Source organism: Microtus oregoni, unplaced genomic scaffold (genome assembly GCF_018167655.1).
Source record: "Microtus oregoni isolate MIOR12 unplaced genomic scaffold, Mior012 000000F_ref0000247, whole genome shotgun sequence".
Classification (NCBI taxonomy): Eukaryota; Metazoa; Chordata; class Mammalia; order Rodentia; family Cricetidae; genus Microtus; species Microtus oregoni.
In genome coordinates, this window is record NW_024543059.1 from 30,517,412 (window position 1) to 30,537,967 (window position 20,556).

Consider the following 20,556-nt stretch of genomic DNA (forward strand, 5'->3'; position numbering starts at 1 on the left):
AAACAGGTTGCAGAATCGCTAACTGGGCACGTTAATTATGCTGGCCTGAATAGACGACAGGACCTGGCTGTCTGGGGTTGCTTCCTTGTGGGTCTTGGAGTTTGATAGTATGTGCAGCAGATGAGACAGCACAGAGCCTATTAGAGATTGGTACCTTCTTGTCAGTCCACTTCCCCTGGTGATATGTCCTGGGCCTTACTGGGCCTTCTCACATGTTTCTGTTTCCTTTCTGCAATTACTTTGGTTGTATTGGATGTTAATTTTAATGTTATATTAAATATTCTGCATGATGGGCGGTGGCATGCACTTTTAAAAACAGCACTCGGGAGGCGAATCTCTGCCAGCTCAAGGCCAGCCTGGTCAACGGAGTTCCAGGACAGCCAGGGCTACACACAGAAAAACCTTGTCTCAAAAAGCGTGTGTGTGTGTGTGTGTGTGTGTGTGTGTGTGTTACATGGCTGTGGATTTTCAGAGTTTCTAATAGATTTAGTTACGTTTCACTGATTGCAGCATTCAACAGTGACCATGACAGACCCTGTCTGACTGATTCTTTTCCTTTCTAGATTGATTCTCTCACTGGCCTTGGAGTAGTTAAAGTGGAATGTGGATCTCAGTTTTCTGTGGCTCTTACCAAATCTGGAGCTGTTTATACATGGTATGCCAGATTCTGTTTGTGCAACCTTACTAAACCCATAGCTTAAAAGAATTGAATGTCATTTGGGTATTTTGTCTGTGTACTGCATGGTGCCCACGGAGGCCAGAAGAGGGTGTCATATTTTTTGGAACTGGAATTAGAGATGACAGTGAGCTACCATGTAGGTACTAAGAATTGGACCTGGGTCTTCTGGAAGAACAGCAAGTTCTCTTGATAGATGAGCCATCTTTCCTGCTCCTAAAACTGTTAAAACTGCTTTGACTACCTTCTTGTTGATTCTGTGCCAGACTGTGATCCGTATGCTGGCGTGTACAGCTTATAGCATGAAGGTGGCAGGGTGGAGTGCAGATGATCATAGTCCAGTAAGTTCCATGCTCTCTTTTTGTGCAGGGGCAAAGGTGATTACCACCGGCTGGGCCATGGCTCTGACGACCATGTTCGGAGACCTCGGCAAGTCCAGGGGCTGCAGGGGAAGAAAGTCATTGCTATTGCCACCGGCTCCCTGCACTGTGTGTGTTGCACGGAAGATGGTAGGTACAAGCCTGATGTCACAAAATTGAGCCTGAGGTCACAAAATTCTAGGATTGTCTACAGCAGCCGTTGTCAGTCTGTGGCTGGTGACCCCTTGGGGGTCAAACAACCCTTTCACAGGATCTGCATATCAGATGTTTACACTGTGATTCATAACAGTAGCAAAACTAGAGTTCTGAAGTAGTGAGGAAGTAGTTTATACTGCAGGAGCTAGCTGTATGAAAGGGTCTTAGTGTTAGAAAGGTTGAGAACCACTGGTCTAACGTAATTTGTAGCACAGTTAATAAAAACTCAGAGAGAGAAAGTGGGGTTCGATCTGAAGGTCAGAAAAGCCAGCCTCCCACTGGCTCACCTTTACCTCAGTCCGAAATGGCGATCCTGCCTCCAGGAATCTCAGAATGAGACTGTGTCTGAGAGCTGTCTCTTCCCATCTTATATTCCCCTCTAGTGCTGGGACTAAAGGCATGCACCACTATCGCCCAGTTTCTATGACAACTAGTGCGACTTCTGGGATTAAAGGTGTGTGTTAGCACTGCCTGGTCTGTAAGGCTGGCCAGTGGGGCTGTTTTACTCTCTGATCTTCAGGCAAGCCTTATTTATTAAAATAGAAATGAAACATCACTACAGTAGTTCAGAGACTGAGGGTAGGGTTGGTCCTATCATCTCAGTGCCTAGCCACACAACATGTCGAGTTGTATGGCTATGCAGAAAGTCCTGAGAGGCTGTCCTTAGACAGGCATGCCGTGTCAGCCCTTGGCATCTGGGAACTCTATCCAGACAGTTTCCTCCTCCCGATGATGAGTGGGGCTCACTGAGCCTACACTCTTCATATAATGTGGTCTGTGTGACATGTTCTTTCCTCTGGGGTCTGGAGCTTAAGACTGTGCTCGGTGACTGTCGTCCACTGTAGTAGGAGGATGTGGGCCTGCTTTTTGTCCTGGCTGCCCAGCTCCTGGCCGCCCGGCTAGCTTAACCCCCCAAAATAATCACACAGAAATTGTATTTATTAAACACTGCCTCTTATTGGTTAACTCTCACATCTTGATTCAACCCATTTCTAATAATCTGTATCGTCACTTGACTATGGCTTACTGGGATGAGTCTAACCAGTGTCTCAGGCAGGAGAAGCATGGCGTCTGCCACACTTCCCTTCTTCCCAGCATTCTGTTCTGTCAACTCCACCCACTTAAGGGCTGCCCTATCAAAAGGCCAAGGCAGTCTCTTTATTCAACCAGTGAAAGCAACACACAAACAAAAGAACTTCCTACACCAGTCCACCCCAGTGAGAATTCAGACTGTGGTCTGTAGTCACCATCCCTGGAACCAGTGTTCCCCATGTAGGAGGACAATACACACGTGTTATCTCACCATAGGAAGACAGCAGGGTACTGTTGCACATCCTAGCTGTGAGTGTAACTTCACGTTGAGGCTTATGAGTAAGTCCTAGAAGTGGACTGTAGGAGGTTCTATAGACTTTGACACATTAGTCAAAGGAACCATCCAGATGGTGTCAGGGCTGCTGAATACTCTACATTGCCATTTGGAAATTACTGTTGGTTAGTGGGCCGTCTCGGGCAGTCACTAGATCGTTCAGATCAGGAAAGGGTGGATGATGGGATGGACCAAGGCATATCCTCCGGTGTGGGCCTGAGGAGCCCTTGTTTCTTTAGAGAATGATCTAGAAGATGGATTCACATTCTAAGTATGGTCATTAAGATAGAGATGCATGTTCTCCAGGCCACCATACTGATTGGAGTCAGTAAACACATATGTTAAAAGCACACATACTTGTGCTTTATTTCTGTGGTTAAAGATTGCGTTCATATATGTTCCCCAGTTTCATTCAGCACCCCAGGGTTCATTCTGGCTTGTTTGCTTTCCACATGTGTTGTAGAAGGGCTGTTTGTTTGTTTCCGACAGCCCAGAGCCGAAATAATCACACAGATACCATATTTGCAATACTGTTTAGTCAATAGCTTAAGCATATTTCTGGGTAACTCATATCTTAAATTAACCCATCTCCATTAATCTGTGTATCGCCACGAGGCTGTGGCTTACTGGGTAAAGTTCTAGCATCTGTCTCTGGTGGGGCTACATAGATTCTCCTGACTCTGCCATCTTTCTCCCAGCATTCAGTTTAGTTTTTCCCGCTAGCTCTGTTGTGCCCTATCTCAGGCCCCAAACAGCTTCTTTATTAACCAGCGGTATTCACAGCATACAGAGGGTACCCCACATCACCTATGTATGACCCCTTCTTTCTTGGAGATGAATCTGGGTCCGTGTATGTCCCATACAATAATTTATTCACTCGTCACTGTGTGACCAGCATCCTGGGGTAGTTTTTGTCCTGCCTTCTGTGAGCTCTTGTTTTGTAATAGGTTGCCACACAGCCACACAGGTAGATGCTTCGGGCCTCCTTTTCTCAAACTCAGTGCCTTCCGTACCCGTGTGCATCTTTGCAGAGGCAGCTTCTTAGAGGTGGTGCTCAGGTACTCACCCTGTGGCTTTGGAGCTGAATTCTTGTGCAGGAAGGAACCAGACATGTTGATCACACAGCAGTCCTACATGACCCACCCTGAGGAGACTGCACGTGGTGTTTCCCATCTGCTCTGCTCAGCACATGACCTTGCCCGTAGACTGTTTCTATGGTAGTGCTGCACTGTTTGCATCCAGTTTGGGCCAAACAGTATGGTCAGTGTTGTGACTGATGGAACTTATGCCAGGGTTATGAAGAACATGGATTTTGTTCATCTTAGAAACGGGCTTTTCTTCCTCTGTTTAGCATTCAGGAGCTGGATAGGTTTTTAGGAATATTTCTTGATGTTTCATGTTCCTTTTTCTGATGGAGAAATGCTGCTATTGCTTACCTGGTCCAGCACTAATGGACCAGACCAGAGAAGGGGTGTTAGCTAGCAGGTGCTGGAGAGTCCCGGGAAGTATGCTTTCCTCTGGATGTGCAATCAGTTTGCGGTGACTTTTAGCTGATGCTTAGAGAAAACACAGAAGGGCAGAAAGGTCTGCAGTGTGATGGGTACACTGGGGCTGTGTGGATTCGTTGTTTCCCTTATTATTATTATTATTTTTTTTTTTTTTGAATTTTCGAGACAGGGTTTCTCCGTAGCTTTTGGTTCCTGTCCTGGAACTAGCTCTTGTAGACCAGGCTAGCCTCGAACTCACAGAGATACGCCTGCCTCTGCCTCCCGAGTGCTGGGATTAAAGGCGTGCGCCACCACCACCCGGCCTGTTGTTTCCCTTATTAAGTTCTTTGCATTTGCTTTTTTTAGGTGAAGTTTACACATGGGGTGACAATGACGAGGGGCAGCTAGGAGATGGAACAACTAATGCTATTCAGAGACCTCGATTGGTAGCTGCCCTTCAGGGTAAGAAGGTCAACCGTGTGGCCTGTGGTTCTGCACATACCCTTGCCTGGTCAACCAGCAAGCCAGCCAGCGCCGGCAAGCTCCCTGCACAGGTCAGTGCTCTCTGGGTAGCTGTGCTGAATGGGAGCACACTGTGACAGTTAGCCGTCATGCAGGTCCAACAGCATGACTGATTCTTGAGTTATGTGTTTGTAGAGGTGTTCACTATGACAGTCAGTTCTTAATGCCACAAAACAATGATATTAATAACTGTAATATTGGGCTGGTAGCATAGCTCAGTGATAGAATGCTTACTTGTTTGGCATGCACGAGGCCCTGGGTTCAGTCCCCAACAGGACTGAAAAAACGGGGTAGAGGAAAAGGGCGTTAATGCTGATACCAACCAGCCAGTAAACTACATAAAACAACTGATAGTGTATGTGCCCTGTGTATATCTTGGTAAATACTATTTCTGTAAACTAATATTTTTAACATTTTTTGGTATTTACACTATTTGCCTCAAATAATCAAACTATCTAGAAAGAACATGAGAAGTTTTTCAGGCAAATGCCAGAAATCATAAGACTGTTTTGGCTCTCTGTGTTTTTCCACGTGGACTCAGCAACACATTGGTGTTTCAGGTGCCCATGGAGTACAACCATTTGCAGGAGATCCCCATCATTGCCCTCAGGAATCGGCTGCTGCTGCTGCACCACATCTCAGAGCTCTTCTGTCCCTGCATCCCCATGTTTGACCTAGAGGGCTCTCTGGATGAAACTGGACTCGGGCCTTCAGTTGGGTTTGACACTCTCCGAGGGATCTTAATATCCCAGGGAAAGGTACTGTGTAGCAGTCTGTGGACAGTGTCTTTTACTCACAACATCTTTATTCTGGGACTATGGATATAAATTTTATTTCATTCAGCAAATGGTCTTTGAGTGTCTCCTACATGCCAGCCAGTTCTAAGTACTTAGAACATATTTAAAAAAAAAAAAAAACCAGCCATGTGCACGTGGTTTTCTCTCCCTGCCTGACCTTGAGGGATGGTCGTCAGTCCCACTGACACTGGAGGGGGAATCTTAGGACAACATGGGCGGTGGTGTTGGGGTTCCTCCATGTGTCCAGCACAGGGCTGGAGATTTCACAGGGACGAGGAGTAGACAGAGTCAGGGTTGTTGGCATCTAAAGGGCATGGGATAGATTTTTGACCCACTGATATTCTTTTTATTAATCAGAGCTCCCTATAAGGAATGTCAGGCTGAGAAGTGAAAGGGTAAGCTATTGAATTTCTGGTGGACATCTTAGTGGGATCTTAGAGGGCAGGTGTGGGAGCTTTGTAAGAAAAAGAGCACATGCTTCAAGACCACTTCGCTCCGACGGGCTGAGTCTTTGATATATGTTGTGCTCAAGGAGTATAGTCTATTCTTGCTGATGAAATAAAATGTAGATGTTTTAGAGTGTATCCAAACAGTAATCCTTTTTTAAGAGGGGCTTTGTTGTACTGAGCAGGAGGACTGTGTGCTTTTTATGTCCACGGTGCCTGAGGGTGTCTAAGGGAAGATGCGCTTTCTGCTGATAGGTGCAGGAAGAAACCTAATTTCAACTGTTTTTCTAATAGTTAAAAATAGCAATTCTGTCATTTTTACTTTGTTTTGTTTTTTGAAGAGAGGGCGATAGGCAGCAAAGGGGAAGAACTTAAAAGGTGGGCTGCACCCTTATGAGGTGGTGTGAGAGCATCTCCTACAGATGCTGGAACCTCTGGGCGGGAAAGCATGGGCTGTGGTGTGGAGTTCTTCAGTGAAGCAGTAACAGGATAGGGCAGCATGAAGTGGGCATCTGAAGAGCCCCAGCAGCTGAGCAAAGGAAGGAAGTCCTACTGCCTCTAACTCAGGGTACCAGCAAGGAATTGGGTGTGGTGATAAATACTGTAATCTGCAGGAGAATTGTGAGTTTGAGACCATCCCAGGTTACGTAATGGGCTCAGGGCTAGTGTAAGCTGACTAGCAGGAGTTGCAAGACCTTTTCTTAAAAAATGAACTAAACAGAATATTTCCACCGGTATCACTGGAGAAGAGCAGGACAACCAGGGATTCAAAGCAGGAAAGCCTCTCTGGGGGAGGAACTTAGCCCCAGGTGTGAGTGGGGTGTGCAGGAAGGCAGGTGAGGCTATGCTGAGGCATGGTGCTGATGTTTCTCCACCTCTGAAACCAAATCTTACCTCTAGTGCTTCTTGGATTACTTAATGTCTCTGCTTCTACTGTCTTGGGTTGGAATTCTTAAGAGTCTGGTCTGAGCGAGGGGCTTAGGATTTGTCGGAGGCCTGTGTTTCTACAGATCTCCCCTTCCTAGCTCTGAAAAAAGGTTCTCTTGTGCCCTTAGCAAAGAGGCCTGAGACCTACTACTGGCTCTGTTTCCTTTGAATGCTCCTCACGTGTCCCTTCTGGATGATGTCCGAATCCTTAGTGTGATGCCCACACTGTCCTGGCCATCTTCCTTATGATTTCTTTCAGTGTGTGCTTACAGTGTGCTCCCCATGCATGTCTGACTCCCAGCTGCTCTGTAATGCAGTTAAGAGTGTCAGCATCAGACCCTGCTGCCACTGCTCAGTCTTTTGGGCCTGTGTTGGGCAGGTGTTTGTAAAGCTCCAGCCCTCCTATCTGCTCTTTCTGAGAGAGCTGAGTCTTTGCTCAACTGTCGGTCATGCTTGCAAACTCTCTGGTCCTCTACACAGCTCTCCAGGCTACTTGGCTCTATTGCACACCCTGGAAAGGACAGCCATTTTATCTTCTTAAGGAAATCTGGCTTTCAGAAATAGAGGATATAAAACAGTGACATGGTTTCTCCTGGCATGCTGATTTCTATTTCAGACCCTATAAACTCTATCTGTTTTTCACATTTCAGGAAGCAGCTTTCCGAAAAGTAGTGCAAGCAACTATGGTGCGAGACCGCCAGCATGGACCTGTGGTGGAGCTGAACCGCATCCAGGTAACTCCCTTCCCAGCCTGACAGCTGTACAGGTGATGCTTCCATGGTGCAAGAGGTGCCCTGCAGTCTCAAATGCAGCATGAATAATCGGGTGCAAGAGGTGTCCTTGCAGTCTCAAATGCGGTACAGATAATAGGGTGCAGGAGGTGCCCTGCAGTCTCGAATGCAGCACGGATAATAAAGGTGCAGGAAGTGTCCCTGCAGTCTCAAATGCAGCACGGATAGATAATAAAGGTGCAGGAGGTGTCCCTGCAGTCTCGAGTGCAGCACAGATAATAAAGGTGCAGGAGGTGTCCCTGCAGTCTCGAGTGCAGCACGGATAGATAATAAAGGTGCAGGAGGTGTCCCTGCAGTCTCAAATGCAGCACGGATAGATAATAAAGGTGCAGGAGGTGCCCTGCAGTCTCGAGTGCAGCATGGATAGATAATAAAGGTGCAGGAGGTGTCCCTGCAGTCTCGAATGCAGCACGGATAGATAATAAAGGTGCAGGAGGTGTCCCTGCAGTCTCGAGTGCAGCACGGATAGATAATAAAGGTGCAGGAGGTGTCCCTGCAGTCTCGAGTGCAGCACGGATAGATAATAAAGGTGCAGGAGGTGCCCTGCAGTCTCGAGTGCAGCACGGATAGATAATAAAGGTGCAGGAGGTGTCCCTGCAGTCTCGAGTGCAGCATGGATAGATAATAAAGGTGCAGGAGGTGTCCCTGCAGTCTCGAATGCAGCACGGATAGATAATAAAGGTGCAGGAGGTGTCCCTGCAGTCTCGAGTGCAGCACGGATAGATAATAAAGGTGCAGGAGGTGTCCCTGCAGTCTCAAATGCAGCACGGATAGATAATAAAGGTGCAGGAGGTGTCCCTGCAGTCTCGAGTGCAGCACGGATAATAAAACCTGGACATAGATATGGGTTAAACTGAAGGCCAAAAGAACAAAGCAGCCAAGCCACTAGAGGAGTCTTAACCTCTGCCAAGACTGGGTGACTACAGACTAAGCAATCCAAGCCTCTTTCTCCTCTCATTTTATATTCCCTCTAGTGCTGGGATTAAAGGCGGGTAACTCCCTAGTACCGGGATTAAAGGTTTAAGGCCTCACCACCTGGGTTTGCTTCTGCACTGATCTTGTGTAGCCCAGGGTAGCCTTGAACTCACAGGGATCTATCTACCTCTGTCTCCCAAATCCTGGAATTAAAGGTGTGTGCCACCACTGCCTGACCTCTAATGGCTTAGCTTTGCCCTTCTGATCTTAACATAAGCTTTATTTTTTAAAACATAAATAAAATATCACTATAGTCTTGGAGAAAATCAGCATTCCTGGCTTAAGGAGCAGGCTTCCTGCGTGTAGTGCTCTGCAGGAGGCTTTAAAGAGTTGGGAGGTGAGGGGGAGATTTTTGTTTATGTAAAAATAAGAAAGATTTACATGTCATAACCCAAAAGCACAGACAAAGAGAAGTTTTTAAAAGGTAAAGTAAGGAGCAGCCGTATTTTCCCCCCAAGGTGATAATTCCCCTTCTTCTATGTGGCCTTTGTATGTTTGTTACAGGCAAAGCTAGGTCGCTCTTGTTACTTGTGGTTCTTTTACACGTAACGGTTTACATCCCTTCGAGCCTTGTGAGCGCCCGATTCTGAGTTCTCCAGGTTAATGAGCCCGTATTACTAGATCTCATGAGAAAGAAGGAAAAGCAGGGCGTTTCTGAATGAACACTGCTTCTAAGTACACATACACATAGACTTTGAAAGTTTCATTAAAAATAAAGAGGAATCTCAGTTAGTGACTATGACAGTGCGTGGCATTTGACATTTAGTACGCAAATGAAATTAGCCTCGCCTCTTAGATCAGAAGCAGAGAGCCGCGAAGAACAAATTCTTTGTTACTCAGCCTTTGTATTAACACATGATTTTTATCCTGATGTTGATTACATGACAAGAATTTTTTCTGAGTTGTACTTGGGGGCATTTTGAATTAAGAGATCAAACTCTTGCCTTTGTTGGGCAGCACATGTGACCACATTGGTGGAGCTGTTGTCTCTAGTGGTGCGCGTCACAGCAGCTAGTGCTAGCTGGGAGTCGGTCATCTAGTTCCGCAAATAAATGGCTGTTTAATTAGGTCCATAAAAAAGCTTTTATTTCCCCACCTTGAATGACGTGCATTCGAAAGTTTGCAAGACAAGGAAAGCTGTACATTCCTGGGTCAGGTTCCTGTCTCAGACAGACCTACAGGCTCCTTGGAGCCGGGAGTCTCACTGGTGAGTCCAGGGCTGGAGGTGTCAATGAGGCCCTGACTGCCTGGAGCCTGGAGTCCTGCAGTGGGCATGCTGCTGCTTACTCTCTTTGTTCCTTGTAGATTTTCAGTAATACCTGTTTCCTACTTGTCTTTATGTTCTTAATTTTGTCTTAAAAATGTTCAGTATGTTTAAAAGTAAAACTAACAAATGGCAAAAGAAAAAAAAAAGGCAGACATCCTTAGACCGGTGTACAGTGTAGACTGACATCTTGGGGCTCCTCCACCACCCGTAGTATTTGGGCACCAGAGCTTACAGTAAGTGCAGTGAGATCTCCCGAGAGTAGAGAGTTCTCCAGATATTGGAACAGATTTTTTTCCACCAAAACTAGACCCTTGAGGTAAAGATGTAATAGGTCTGAATGACAGCACTGAATCAGACTGGCCGTGCGGTTGCCATCTACAGTGATGCTGCACAGCTCCAGCTTGTGAAGACTCGGGAGAGATTAGCACTGCCCACTGCCTGGGCTGCAGATGTGAGCCCCAGGTCATCTTCCTGGGAAGGTTTATCTCCTGTTTTCTATGATGAATTTTAGCCAGCCCCCGCCCCCACCGCCCCACCCTCTCTTGTGCTCACTCCCTCTCCTGCTGAAACCTGCTTCTTTTCCACAGGACCTTCTGTACTTTGATGTTGTTGATGTTTGTGTGACCCGCTGGACTTAATTAGGGTTATTTATTGGGTCACTGGGAGGCTTACCAGGTATCAGTGACTATCCCACTGGAAAAAGTGACACTCTCTGCTCCTAGTAACCATAACTGTTAATAAACTCAGGGAGGGTTGGGACTTTGAGCCCCTGGCGAGGAAAATGTTTGATACCAGAAAATTCTGAAAAATCAGTATCCATAAAAAGTATTTAACATGCTTTTTTTTTTTTTTTTTTGGTTGCAGGGGTGAGGGTTTTTGGAGGGTGCTGTAGAGACAGAGTCTTTTTGTATAGCCCAAACTGACCTCGGGCTCCTACTCTCGCCTCCCGAGTGCTGGGACTACAGTGCCACTACCCTGGTTTAAGTCACTTTACATTTACTGCAGAGTTCACTCATGCTCGTTTTGGAAAATTCAAATTAAGGTCAGCTGATGTCCCCTGTGCTTCTATTGACCAGAGAAAGTACCATCTGTGGAGGTTTACTGCCTGTCAGTTTTGTGAATGTGTCCACCTGTGTGGAGGTTTACTGCCTGTCACTTTTGTAAATGTGTCCACACTCTGCTCATTTTTTTTTGGTAAAATGCACAGGCAGCTGGGCTCCAGTAGTTGGTGCTTTTCCATGGCTGGTCTGTGCAGCCCTGTTGCTGTCTTCCTGAAGCTCATCTCCTCCGGAGACTATGAATCCCTTTCAAAGTTGCTGTGCAGTTTATAGGAAGTAGCCTGTGTAGGCATGTCGTTTAGTGTATGAACAGAGACAGAGACATTCTGTAAGAGTTGTGATTTTTGTTGTAGTGTCTTAGTTTATGTGGTTCCTTTTGCTGTTGAAGAAAGCTAGTGGTTTAAGCTTGACCTGGAATTCCCTGGAAGTTGGCTGAAGATGGTGAGGTTTTGCTGGAGGACTCACAATACAAGTACATTTGCATGACCAGTTTTTCTTAGACTTAGCATGCTGTCACCACTCACACCCAGGAGTGGGGTGCAGGGACACAGCACCCTTCTGTTTCTGTGGGCCTTGTCCATGGACTTGTTTGTTTCTGGAGGTAGTAAGGGGATTGTTTCTCCTTGTAGGACCTGCTTATGGGAGAAATCATCCAGGTGTTACATAGCAGGAGCCACAGTGTTGTGAGGTGGTGGGGTCAGTGTCCAGGTGCAGAGAGGGTCTCAGAGTACAGAGTGGAGGGGAGGAGTTCTGAGAATTGTATAGGCAGGCTTCTCTACAGCTGCTTCCCAGCTGTGTGTTTTCTGCCGCCTGGTATCTCATGCTTTTGTTCATTCTGTCTTTTAGGTTAAGCGCTCCAGGAGTAAAGGTGGGTTAGCCGGTCCTGATGGTACCAAGTCTGTTTTTGGGCAGATGTGTGCTAAGATGAGTTCCTTCAGTCCTGACAGCCTACTCCTTCCTCACCGAGTCTGGAAAGTCAAGTTTGTTGGTGAGATTTGGCTGCACATGCTCGCTTGGGGGAGGGCGCCTAGGGGACAGTGAGCAGAGTAGTGTAGCAGGGACAGAGGGGCAGAGGGGCAGAGTGGCCACTGCCTGATGCTGTGCCTGCAGGCGGGTTTGGGTGGCCTATGTGTTGCTGATTCTCCTTTTCTTCTAGGTGAATCTGTGGATGACTGTGGGGGCGGCTACAGCGAGTCCATAGCGGAGATTTGCGAGGAGCTACAAAATGGACTCACTCCTCTTCTGATCGTGACTCCCAATGGCAGGGATGAATCTGGTGCCAACAGAGACTGCTACCTGTTGAACCCTGCCACCCGGGCACCTGTGCACTGCAGCATGTTCCGCTTCCTGGGTGGGCCTCTCTGTCGTCTCCATACACTCTGCCCCAGCCTCGAGTTAATGCAGGATCTCTTGTTTATCTCAGGCAGTAGGGGTGGGAGGGATGTGCAGTGATGTCATGCATTTTACCGACATTATGGAGGGAAAGATTCTGCTCTTCATCTTACATGTAGTGTTAAGGACTTGATAGTGATGAGCCCTCCGAAGTTACGGCTGTTCTATGGGTAGGCAGTGTGTGACTATGTGCTTGAGGCTAGATGCTCTCTTTTGACATGCAGAGGAGCCAAAATACTAGGTTTGCGTTCCCAGCATATCTGAAACTCAGGAATGCATGGGAAGAGATGGCCTTTGCAGTAGGCAGTCCCTCCTTGTCTGGGTCTGTGCAGGGCACTCCAGCGCTGCTCCACCTCTTACTGCCCCGTAGCTAAATACCCACTTTAGCGGAGAAACCCGTCTCTTTGCTCTGCCCTCAAAGGGACAAGAGTTGGCTTTCTGTGGTTTAATCCTGTGTATTAAAAGAATATGAAAAGTTAGAAACTTGTCTCGTAGGAAGAAAAGGAAGTAAGTTTTGACTAGGACTTGCTGTAGGGTCCAGCTCTCAGTTTTGGCACCACTGGTTTAGAAGGCTCCGTGACCTCAGTACAGAGCTGATACTCCAAGGCATTTTTGAATAAGTGAGAAGCAACTTCTCATCTGTTCCAAGTATTCTGACCTTCTGTTTTGAATGACCAGGGGTGTTATTGGGCATTGCTATCCGCACTGGGAGTCCTCTGAGCCTGAATCTCGCTGAGCCTGTGTGGAAGCAGCTGGCTGGGATGAGCCTCACCATTGCAGACCTCAGTGAGGTGATCATCTGGGCTGGGGGTCTTGTTAAGGGGTTGGGATTTTCTGGGATCTGACCTAACACCCATGGGTGTATGAAGGCAGCTGGCCTCTAACCACATTCTAGTGCAGAGCAAAGTATGGGTGTGAGAGTTGGCGTGCTGTGCACTTTCTGGTGCTCAGCAACAAGGAGGATCACTGCCACATGCTACACTCCGGGCTCCCAGAAACAGGGACTGATAGGGCAGTCACAGCCTGGTGTCCCTGGCTCTTCGTGCTCTTCAGGGTTTAGGGGAGTGCCTGTCACCTACCAGGCACAGTCATTTTCTCAGCAGTTAATTTAAGAACTCCCTGGATCTTTCTTTAGCTCCTTGGGTGAAGTACTTGTAGAAATCTTTTGGGGGGATTGGGAGAACCTGCCATACCCTTGTATTCTAGAGACACTCTGAGGCAGATAAAGTCAGGTATGACTGGGCGTGCTTGGGAAGGACTTGGTTCTGTGGTGGGGACCACCCAGATTTAGCATGTATGCTATATTTCTCTTTGACAGGTTGATAAAGATTTTATTCCTGGACTCATGTACATTCGTGACAATGAAGCCACTTCAGAGGAGTTTGAGGCCATGAGCCTGCCCTTCACAGTGCCAAGTGCCAGTGGCCAGGACATCCAGCTGAGCTCCAAGCACACACACATCACCCTGGACAACCGTGCAGAGTATGTCCGGCTGGCAATAAACTACAGGTTTGTGATCATCTTTCCTTCCAATCGTTTTGACCTAATAAATGGCAAAAGTAACAGTTACTTGGCTATCTGCGTTTTTCCAGATGTATCATATATAAAACTATGCTCATTTTTCTTCAGCTATTGCTGATCTTTGTTAGTAGTTTTATTTGGCGGCTAGGGTTCAGAGCACTTGTTACTCACACCTAAAATTTCTAGCGAGGGAAAGAGTGTGCTCATTTAGAGGACAGTCCCAACGGGGATATCAGGCCTCTTTGTGCCCCTCTCCTCAGGGACAGGGACCCAGATGGGGCCGTGTGAACACAGAGTAGCCTCCACCAACCCAGTGTGCCTGTACCTTGGCATTAAAGCCCTGGAGAGCTGTGGCACCATTGCTGCCCAGCACTGCCGTCAGACAGTGCCCAGAGTGTGTGTGGCCTTAGTTAATCATGAAGGTGTGTACTGAGCACCAGTCTAGGTGAACTCTTAGGTGTTGGGTTTGAAGGCTGTCACAGAGCCTTCCTGTCCTCCTCCCTGGGGTGTGTGTGGTGGCAGTGCTGTGTGGAGTGCTTGGTACCAGCAAGACCAGGTGCCCGGTAAACATAGGCACAAGTGTAAGGAAAATTGGGTTTTTGTTCGTTTGTTTTTTAAGACTCCATGAATTTGATGAGCAAGTGGCTGCTGTCCGGGAAGGGATGGCCCGAGTGGTGCCTGTGCCTCTTCTCTCTCTCTTCACTGGATACGAGCTGGAGACGATGGTACGTGCTGCCTTGTGCTGTCTGGAACCTCCTTGGCATGCTGGCCCACTCGCTATTTGATCCTGGACTTAAACCCTTGCGTTTGTAAAGACTTGACTATGACAGTAAATGAAAGGAAACACAGTGTACCCCCTTCACTGCCTGCCCACTAGATACTGAGGTTCAGGGTGGTGCTCTCATTCTCCTGGGTCTTATTAGAGAAAAAGAAAAGGGTGATCCTGTTGAAAGAAAAAAGACGGAAGTGTGAGCCTGCACTAATAGGATGTCTTTCCTAGGTGTGTGGGAGCCCAGACATTCCACTGCATCTTTTAAAGTCAGTGGCAACGTATAAAGGGATTGAACCTTCTGCATCCTTGGTCCAGTGGTTCTGGGAGGTGATGGAGTCTTTCTCTAACACGGAACGCTCTCTCTTCCTTCGCTTTGTGTGGGGCCGGACAAGATTGCCCAGGACCATTGCCGACTTCCGGGGTAGAGACTTTGTCATCCAGGTAGCCTCCTCTCCCCGATTGTAAAGCACTGTACCGACATGAGTAGAAGCGACCTGCCCTTGTGTGTGTTCTGCTGCAGAACACTTGAGAGCAGCTTTTGTGAAATGAAAATATCTAACTTCTATAATTTGAAGTCTTAAAATTTTACAATTGCTGATCTTGAATACCATCACATATTTCTGCAAAGTCAAACCATAAGCAGAGTATGCTAGTGTTATAGCAGCATACAGATTTTGGACACAAGTATTTCATAAGTGTTTGTTTGGATCAGGTAGATCACTAAATATTATGCTTACTAAGAAAATGAGACTGCTCGTACATTTGAGAGCAAGTTTGCTTTGTCTTAGAACTCAATAGTCTGATGACTTAAACGAGCTCAGTTTGCCTTTTAAGGTCACTGAGGTGGGTAAACCAGATTTAACACTCTCTTTGTCCTGGTAGCAGTAGCACAGAGACACATCTGTGGCTGGGGTTATGAAAATACCCATCTTTCAGGACCGTCTTTGACAGCAAACAAAAGCTTTCTCCTAAACAGCAGTGAAGAATCGTGTTTGCTGCCTAGTATCTTAACCTGAAAGTGAGTTGACACTCTCAGAAAGAGCGTCCTCTGGTGGCCGCGTGCCCTTTCCCGGCTTCTGCCACACCATTAGACGATTTTGCTTCTTTTATTGCCGGCCCTAGGAATGAGTTACTTCTTTAAAAATTTCTAAAATGAGTTAGATTCTATATTTTCTTATATGTTTCTTTTTATAGACAAATAGATAGCATCTGTGAGGCTGAAGTAGACACAGTAAACTAAACCCAGAGTTTCACTGCCCCTCACCGCACTCTTTTATTATTTAATATTTCCTCCCGACAGGTCCTGGATAAATACAACCCTCCTGACCACTTCCTTCCTGAGTCCTACACGTGCTTCTTTCTGCTCAAGTTGCCCCGGTACTCCTGCAAGCAGGTGCTGGAGGAGAAGCTGAAGTACGCCATCCACTTCTGCAAGTCCATAGACACGGATGACTATGCCCGCATAGCGCTCACGGGAGAGCCGGCTGCCGACGACAGCAGCGAGGACTCGGACAATGAGGACGCAGACTCGTTTGCTTCAGACTCTACCCAGGACTACCTGACCGGGCACTAAGGTGAAACGCGGCTGAGCAATGAGAAGCAGTGCTCTGTAAATTGTAAATGTCGAGTGCTTTGGATGAGGACTGTCACCCTTGATGTGTGGAAGAGACGGCCTGGCTGTCTGAGATGAAGTACCATGCGGCAGGACAGCGGGAAGATGGCCTGTGCGTGAGGAACACTGTGGGTACTTCTTCCCCGTGCTGCACTACCTGTAGGGCCCAGTGTTTCCTGCGGCGTGGATGTTCATGGGACAGCATCGCGCACAGCCTTCCTACTTGTGGGTGCAGTTGATCCCCTTTCCTTTGCAGTGTCAGCAACTGTATATTGAACATACTGTGTAATGATGAAATCGTATTATAAATATTTCAACTAATTTTACCCTGAATTTGTTTATTAAAAGCTTTTTGAACATTAAATTATTATTTCTTGGATGCATTTAGAAGTTACAGAAAACAAAATGCATTCATTCCCCCTTCCCCAGGTGTACCATTTTAGCATATGCAATATGTGATTGGAATTGAGGCGTCTTGGTGGACAGTATGATCATTTCTATCATGGAAAGTGTGCTATATTTAATGCTTGTGTCATGTATATGCCAAAATTTTAATCCCCTATAAATAAAACATGTGTCACAAAAGTATAGGCTGAGCTTTCTTAACCAATCAGACTAGCACATGTGGATCTACTACAACCAAAGGACACTCCGTGACACTCCTCAGGGCCCAGACGGCCGAGGGACCCCTAGAGCTCCCTCCTCTGACTTTCTCTCCAGACCTGCCCTATGCCCAGTTCCAGTGCCTGTTCCCCTGGCCTGGTGAGCTCTCTGCAAACGGAAGAATAGAGGGCAGCGTAGAACTGGAAGATAGGCCTAACATGCTAGATCTTGAGATCGGGTACCTGACGGAGGCAAATTTTTTGTAGTTTACCTTGGAAGGCAACTTTTGCAAAAATAAACTGTGAACTAAGAGTGAGATGCCTTTGATTGTCAGCCTCAGGCTCTCCTTTAGGCCCAAGAAGATACCGGGAGAGCTACACCTTAGCGTTTAGCTGTTCAACCTCCAACTTAAATAGATCAAAATCTGTGCAGAAAAACCTACAGTAGCAAAGGTAGACCGTCTAAGGAGTGCGGCTGTTCAGTCACACTTGACACTGCTGTGAGGCTTCCCCAGTATTTTGAATTGTGGATTAGTGGTTGGATATAGCATGTGATTTTTGTTTTGTTTTACTAATAAAAGTGGTAGTAGATTACATATTTAGAATGCACATAAACCAGTAGTCTGCTTGAATTCATAAGAAGTGTGGTGCCTGCACTAATCTATTTTCCGTTAATTATAACAAAATACTGAAGCTGACTTAATTTCATGTAAAAGATATCCCGGCACCTAAGAGCCTGAGGCAGGAGGATCATGGATGCAAGGTCAGCCTGGGCTGCTGATTGAGCTCATGACTTTTCCTGAGGAGGTGTAAAAAATAAAATTCGATTGACCTCAGGTAGGCACCAGCAATCCTGGTTGGGAAAGTGGAAAGTGTATGGGGTGTCAGGAGTATGCATGCAGGACTGCAGAAGCCGCTGCACCCCTGGGAAGTCCCCTGGGCAAACGATGGGCAAACCGCAACACTGAAGAGTGGTCCTTGTTTTCTCCCATGGGATAAATTGCTCTGGCCACAATCGAGTTATTTCATCTTCCAGATCATCGTCTAGGGAAGCAGAGGCTTGCCACCTGCTTAGGGATGGCACCCGCTCACAGTCGGCTGGGCCCTCTTGCATCCATTAGCAGTCAAGAAAATGCCCCCATGAACCCAGTCCGATTTGAGGGAACTATTTCCCAGGCGTGTCAAAATGACAACCAAGAACGGCCATCACCCCTGGGCAGCTTAAAGGAAACTGCATTATTGAAGAGCCCCTCCCAGGCGCTGCTTTACCGCTTATAAAACCTCACGGAACGGAGAGGCTTCCTTAGAATCTTGTTCGAAAACTCTGTCCAGCCCTCCACGAGTACATAGTAGTAGTCCTGATTTCGTGGGGATAATTACAGCTACTCTCAATCAGGGCAGCGATGGTTGTACTCAGTCTGGAGGGAATATATGTAACTCTCCATCTTCCTCCAGCCCTTACATTTCTTTCCACCCTTCTGTTGTTGAATCTTGATGGGTACAGGGTGATTGGATTCTCTCTTTCGTTTATGGTTGGCCACTGGGCCGCCATGCTACACAACAACAGACATTCCTCGCACTTCGACTGCATAGGCGTGTCTGTGGTCACTGCCACCAGTAAGATAACTGCCTTCCCCTCCCCTGACAGCGGTTGTCCGAGGACATAAACACAAATGGTTAGAAAATAATTTGATAAGCACAATATACCTATTCAACAAGACAATAGCCGTAGCCACCTCACAGGGTATTAGGATTTTCCTGCCTCAGGTGGATGGTACCAAACACGAGTCCCTCCTGTGGGGCTGGCTCTAGCTACAGTTTGGGAAGTAACAGTTAATCCACTACTAGAGCAGCGGGAGCATCTTGCTAGACAAGCTAGCAGTGCAATATGCAAGGGCCCATAGCCAAGCTGGACACTGGTGGCGGTTCTGCAGCCTGCATGCCACCTGTTGGTACTAGAAATGCCAGCCCACAGGGAGCTTCTGGCTCAGACCCAGCCTGGTTTTTCTGTCTTACATCCTGCCATATAGCGTCTTTAGTGATGGAGTATATCAGGATTTCTAAAGGTCCATTCCAAGCAGGTGAGTTCCCAAAGATTGCTTTGGGACCTAGAGCATCCCTTGGATAACTTACAGGCTGCCACACTCCTGAATTACCTCCAGGTAATTGTTCGTCTCAGATACTGAAGTGACTTAGGTAACACCATCTTGTCCTGACTCCGTTCTGTGTTTGCTTAGACCGTCCTCAAATTTCTACCCCACAACAGCCACATCTGCCTTGGTGACACATTTGAGAGTTCCATGGCCTTGGCCCAGAGGTGTTAGCCAAAGTAAGACATGTTTATATCAACTTAATATAAACCAAGATAACTAAAGATGGTGAAAATGAATGTCATGTTGTGTGAAATAATTACTATGTTCTGCCAGAAATGAATGTTTCAACGTTTACTTTGACCCTCATCTACCGTCCATGTCAATTATGTTCTTCATAATTTCGGCCTGAAAAAGGCGGTTTTCCTGAGTCTCAGGACCTAGATGCTTTGAGGCACGAGCCGGCTCTTGGTCACTGGCCAATAAAGAACCAATCCACTTTTAACCAGCGTGGTAGTCTGTGTCTTTCTTGCACGGGTTATTACAGTATAGCCTCAGGAAGGTGATTTCGGATGTGAAGGTTCGTGGACTCCATGAGCCCCGACAGCAGTGTGAGGCTCCTTGTGAGTCTCTCAGGTCTTCAAAGCCTTGGGTCCCTTCCCTCTCTTCCCCTGGGAGGGAAGCTAATGGGCTGTATCTCTGGAGGGCCCTCTGCACAGAATCAAGATGGTACTAACCGTGTCTGTGACCAACCCAGTGGGAACACACAGCAGACCCTATCTCAAAAGAGTGGGGGAGGGGGGAAGGGGATGATTGAAGGCAGCTCAGTTCAGGTGCTTCCCGGTATTTAGCGGCACAATGCCATGCACATGCGCAGTAGAGTCACAGCGCTAGTTGCGCGCCAAGGAAGGTTCGATTGGCTCTTCCGTAAAAAGCTTCGCGTGAAAGAACTGAGTCAGGACCTAGCTCTCTTCTGCGGACACACCGTGACCTAAGGGCTCTCCACTGACCTTCACCGACCGCTCAGCTCCTTTCACTCTGGACATTGCCTATCGAAGACTCAGTTCTAACACACGAACCCTTAGGGGACAGCCCAAATTCAAAGCAAGGCAAGGTAGGTCTCATAGACTTCACCGCGTTATGCTCCCCGTCAACAGCTGATTTCTCTGCATGGATGGACTCCACTCTTGTCCCCAGCAGACAAGTTGCCTGTCTGCCCAAGACTTGGTCAAGAAGACTTGGTCAAGAGCTCTACGAACTGGTAGGTGCAGGAAGTTTCTCATCAGGTTCTCCCGAGAAGTTGGGGAGGGGGTTTTTCCCGCCAGAGGCGGTGGGGAGAGGCTCTTGATGCCAAACCCAATGACCTGACTTTGCGCCGGCCACTGCAAGTTGTTCACGAGCTACACACTTCCTGTGGCACGTGTAAACACACACACACGCACGCACACACACAAAATAGTTTAACTTTTTAAATGAGTGGTAGGGGAATGGGATAGGGTTAGGACACTATATATACACACACACACACATATACATATATATACATACATATATACGTATATTTGTATATATATAATAAAAATGTTTGAATTCATGTATGAAGTTATCAAAGAGTAAATGGTGGTGTTTTTGTTTGTTTTTTAAAACTGATCAAAGGCTACATGTAACCCAGGGACTGAA

At 47.1% G+C, this 20,556-nt stretch overlaps 1 protein-coding gene across 1 annotated transcript in view; it reads left to right on the plus strand.

The window, feature by feature from the left end:
• The window catches only part of Herc2 (HECT and RLD domain containing E3 ubiquitin protein ligase 2), a 161,150-nt gene extending 144,381 nt beyond the window's left edge, over nt 1–16,769 (plus strand). Inside the window, exons 82-93 of the mRNA XM_041656580.1 lie at nt 564–655; nt 1,046–1,185; nt 4,471–4,658; nt 5,187–5,384; nt 7,447–7,530; nt 11,734–11,875; nt 12,044–12,238; nt 12,958–13,070; nt 13,598–13,788; nt 14,420–14,525; nt 14,801–15,013; nt 15,873–16,769. Coding sequence (XP_041512514.1) covers nt 564–655; nt 1,046–1,185; nt 4,471–4,658; nt 5,187–5,384; nt 7,447–7,530; nt 11,734–11,875; nt 12,044–12,238; nt 12,958–13,070; nt 13,598–13,788; nt 14,420–14,525; nt 14,801–15,013; nt 15,873–16,145 — 1,935 coding nt within the window. The 3' untranslated portion in view covers nt 16,146–16,769. The remainder of the gene's footprint in view (nt 1–563; nt 656–1,045; nt 1,186–4,470; nt 4,659–5,186; nt 5,385–7,446; nt 7,531–11,733; nt 11,876–12,043; nt 12,239–12,957; nt 13,071–13,597; nt 13,789–14,419; nt 14,526–14,800; nt 15,014–15,872) is intronic.
• Nucleotides 16,770–20,556: the final 3,787 nt, after the last annotated feature.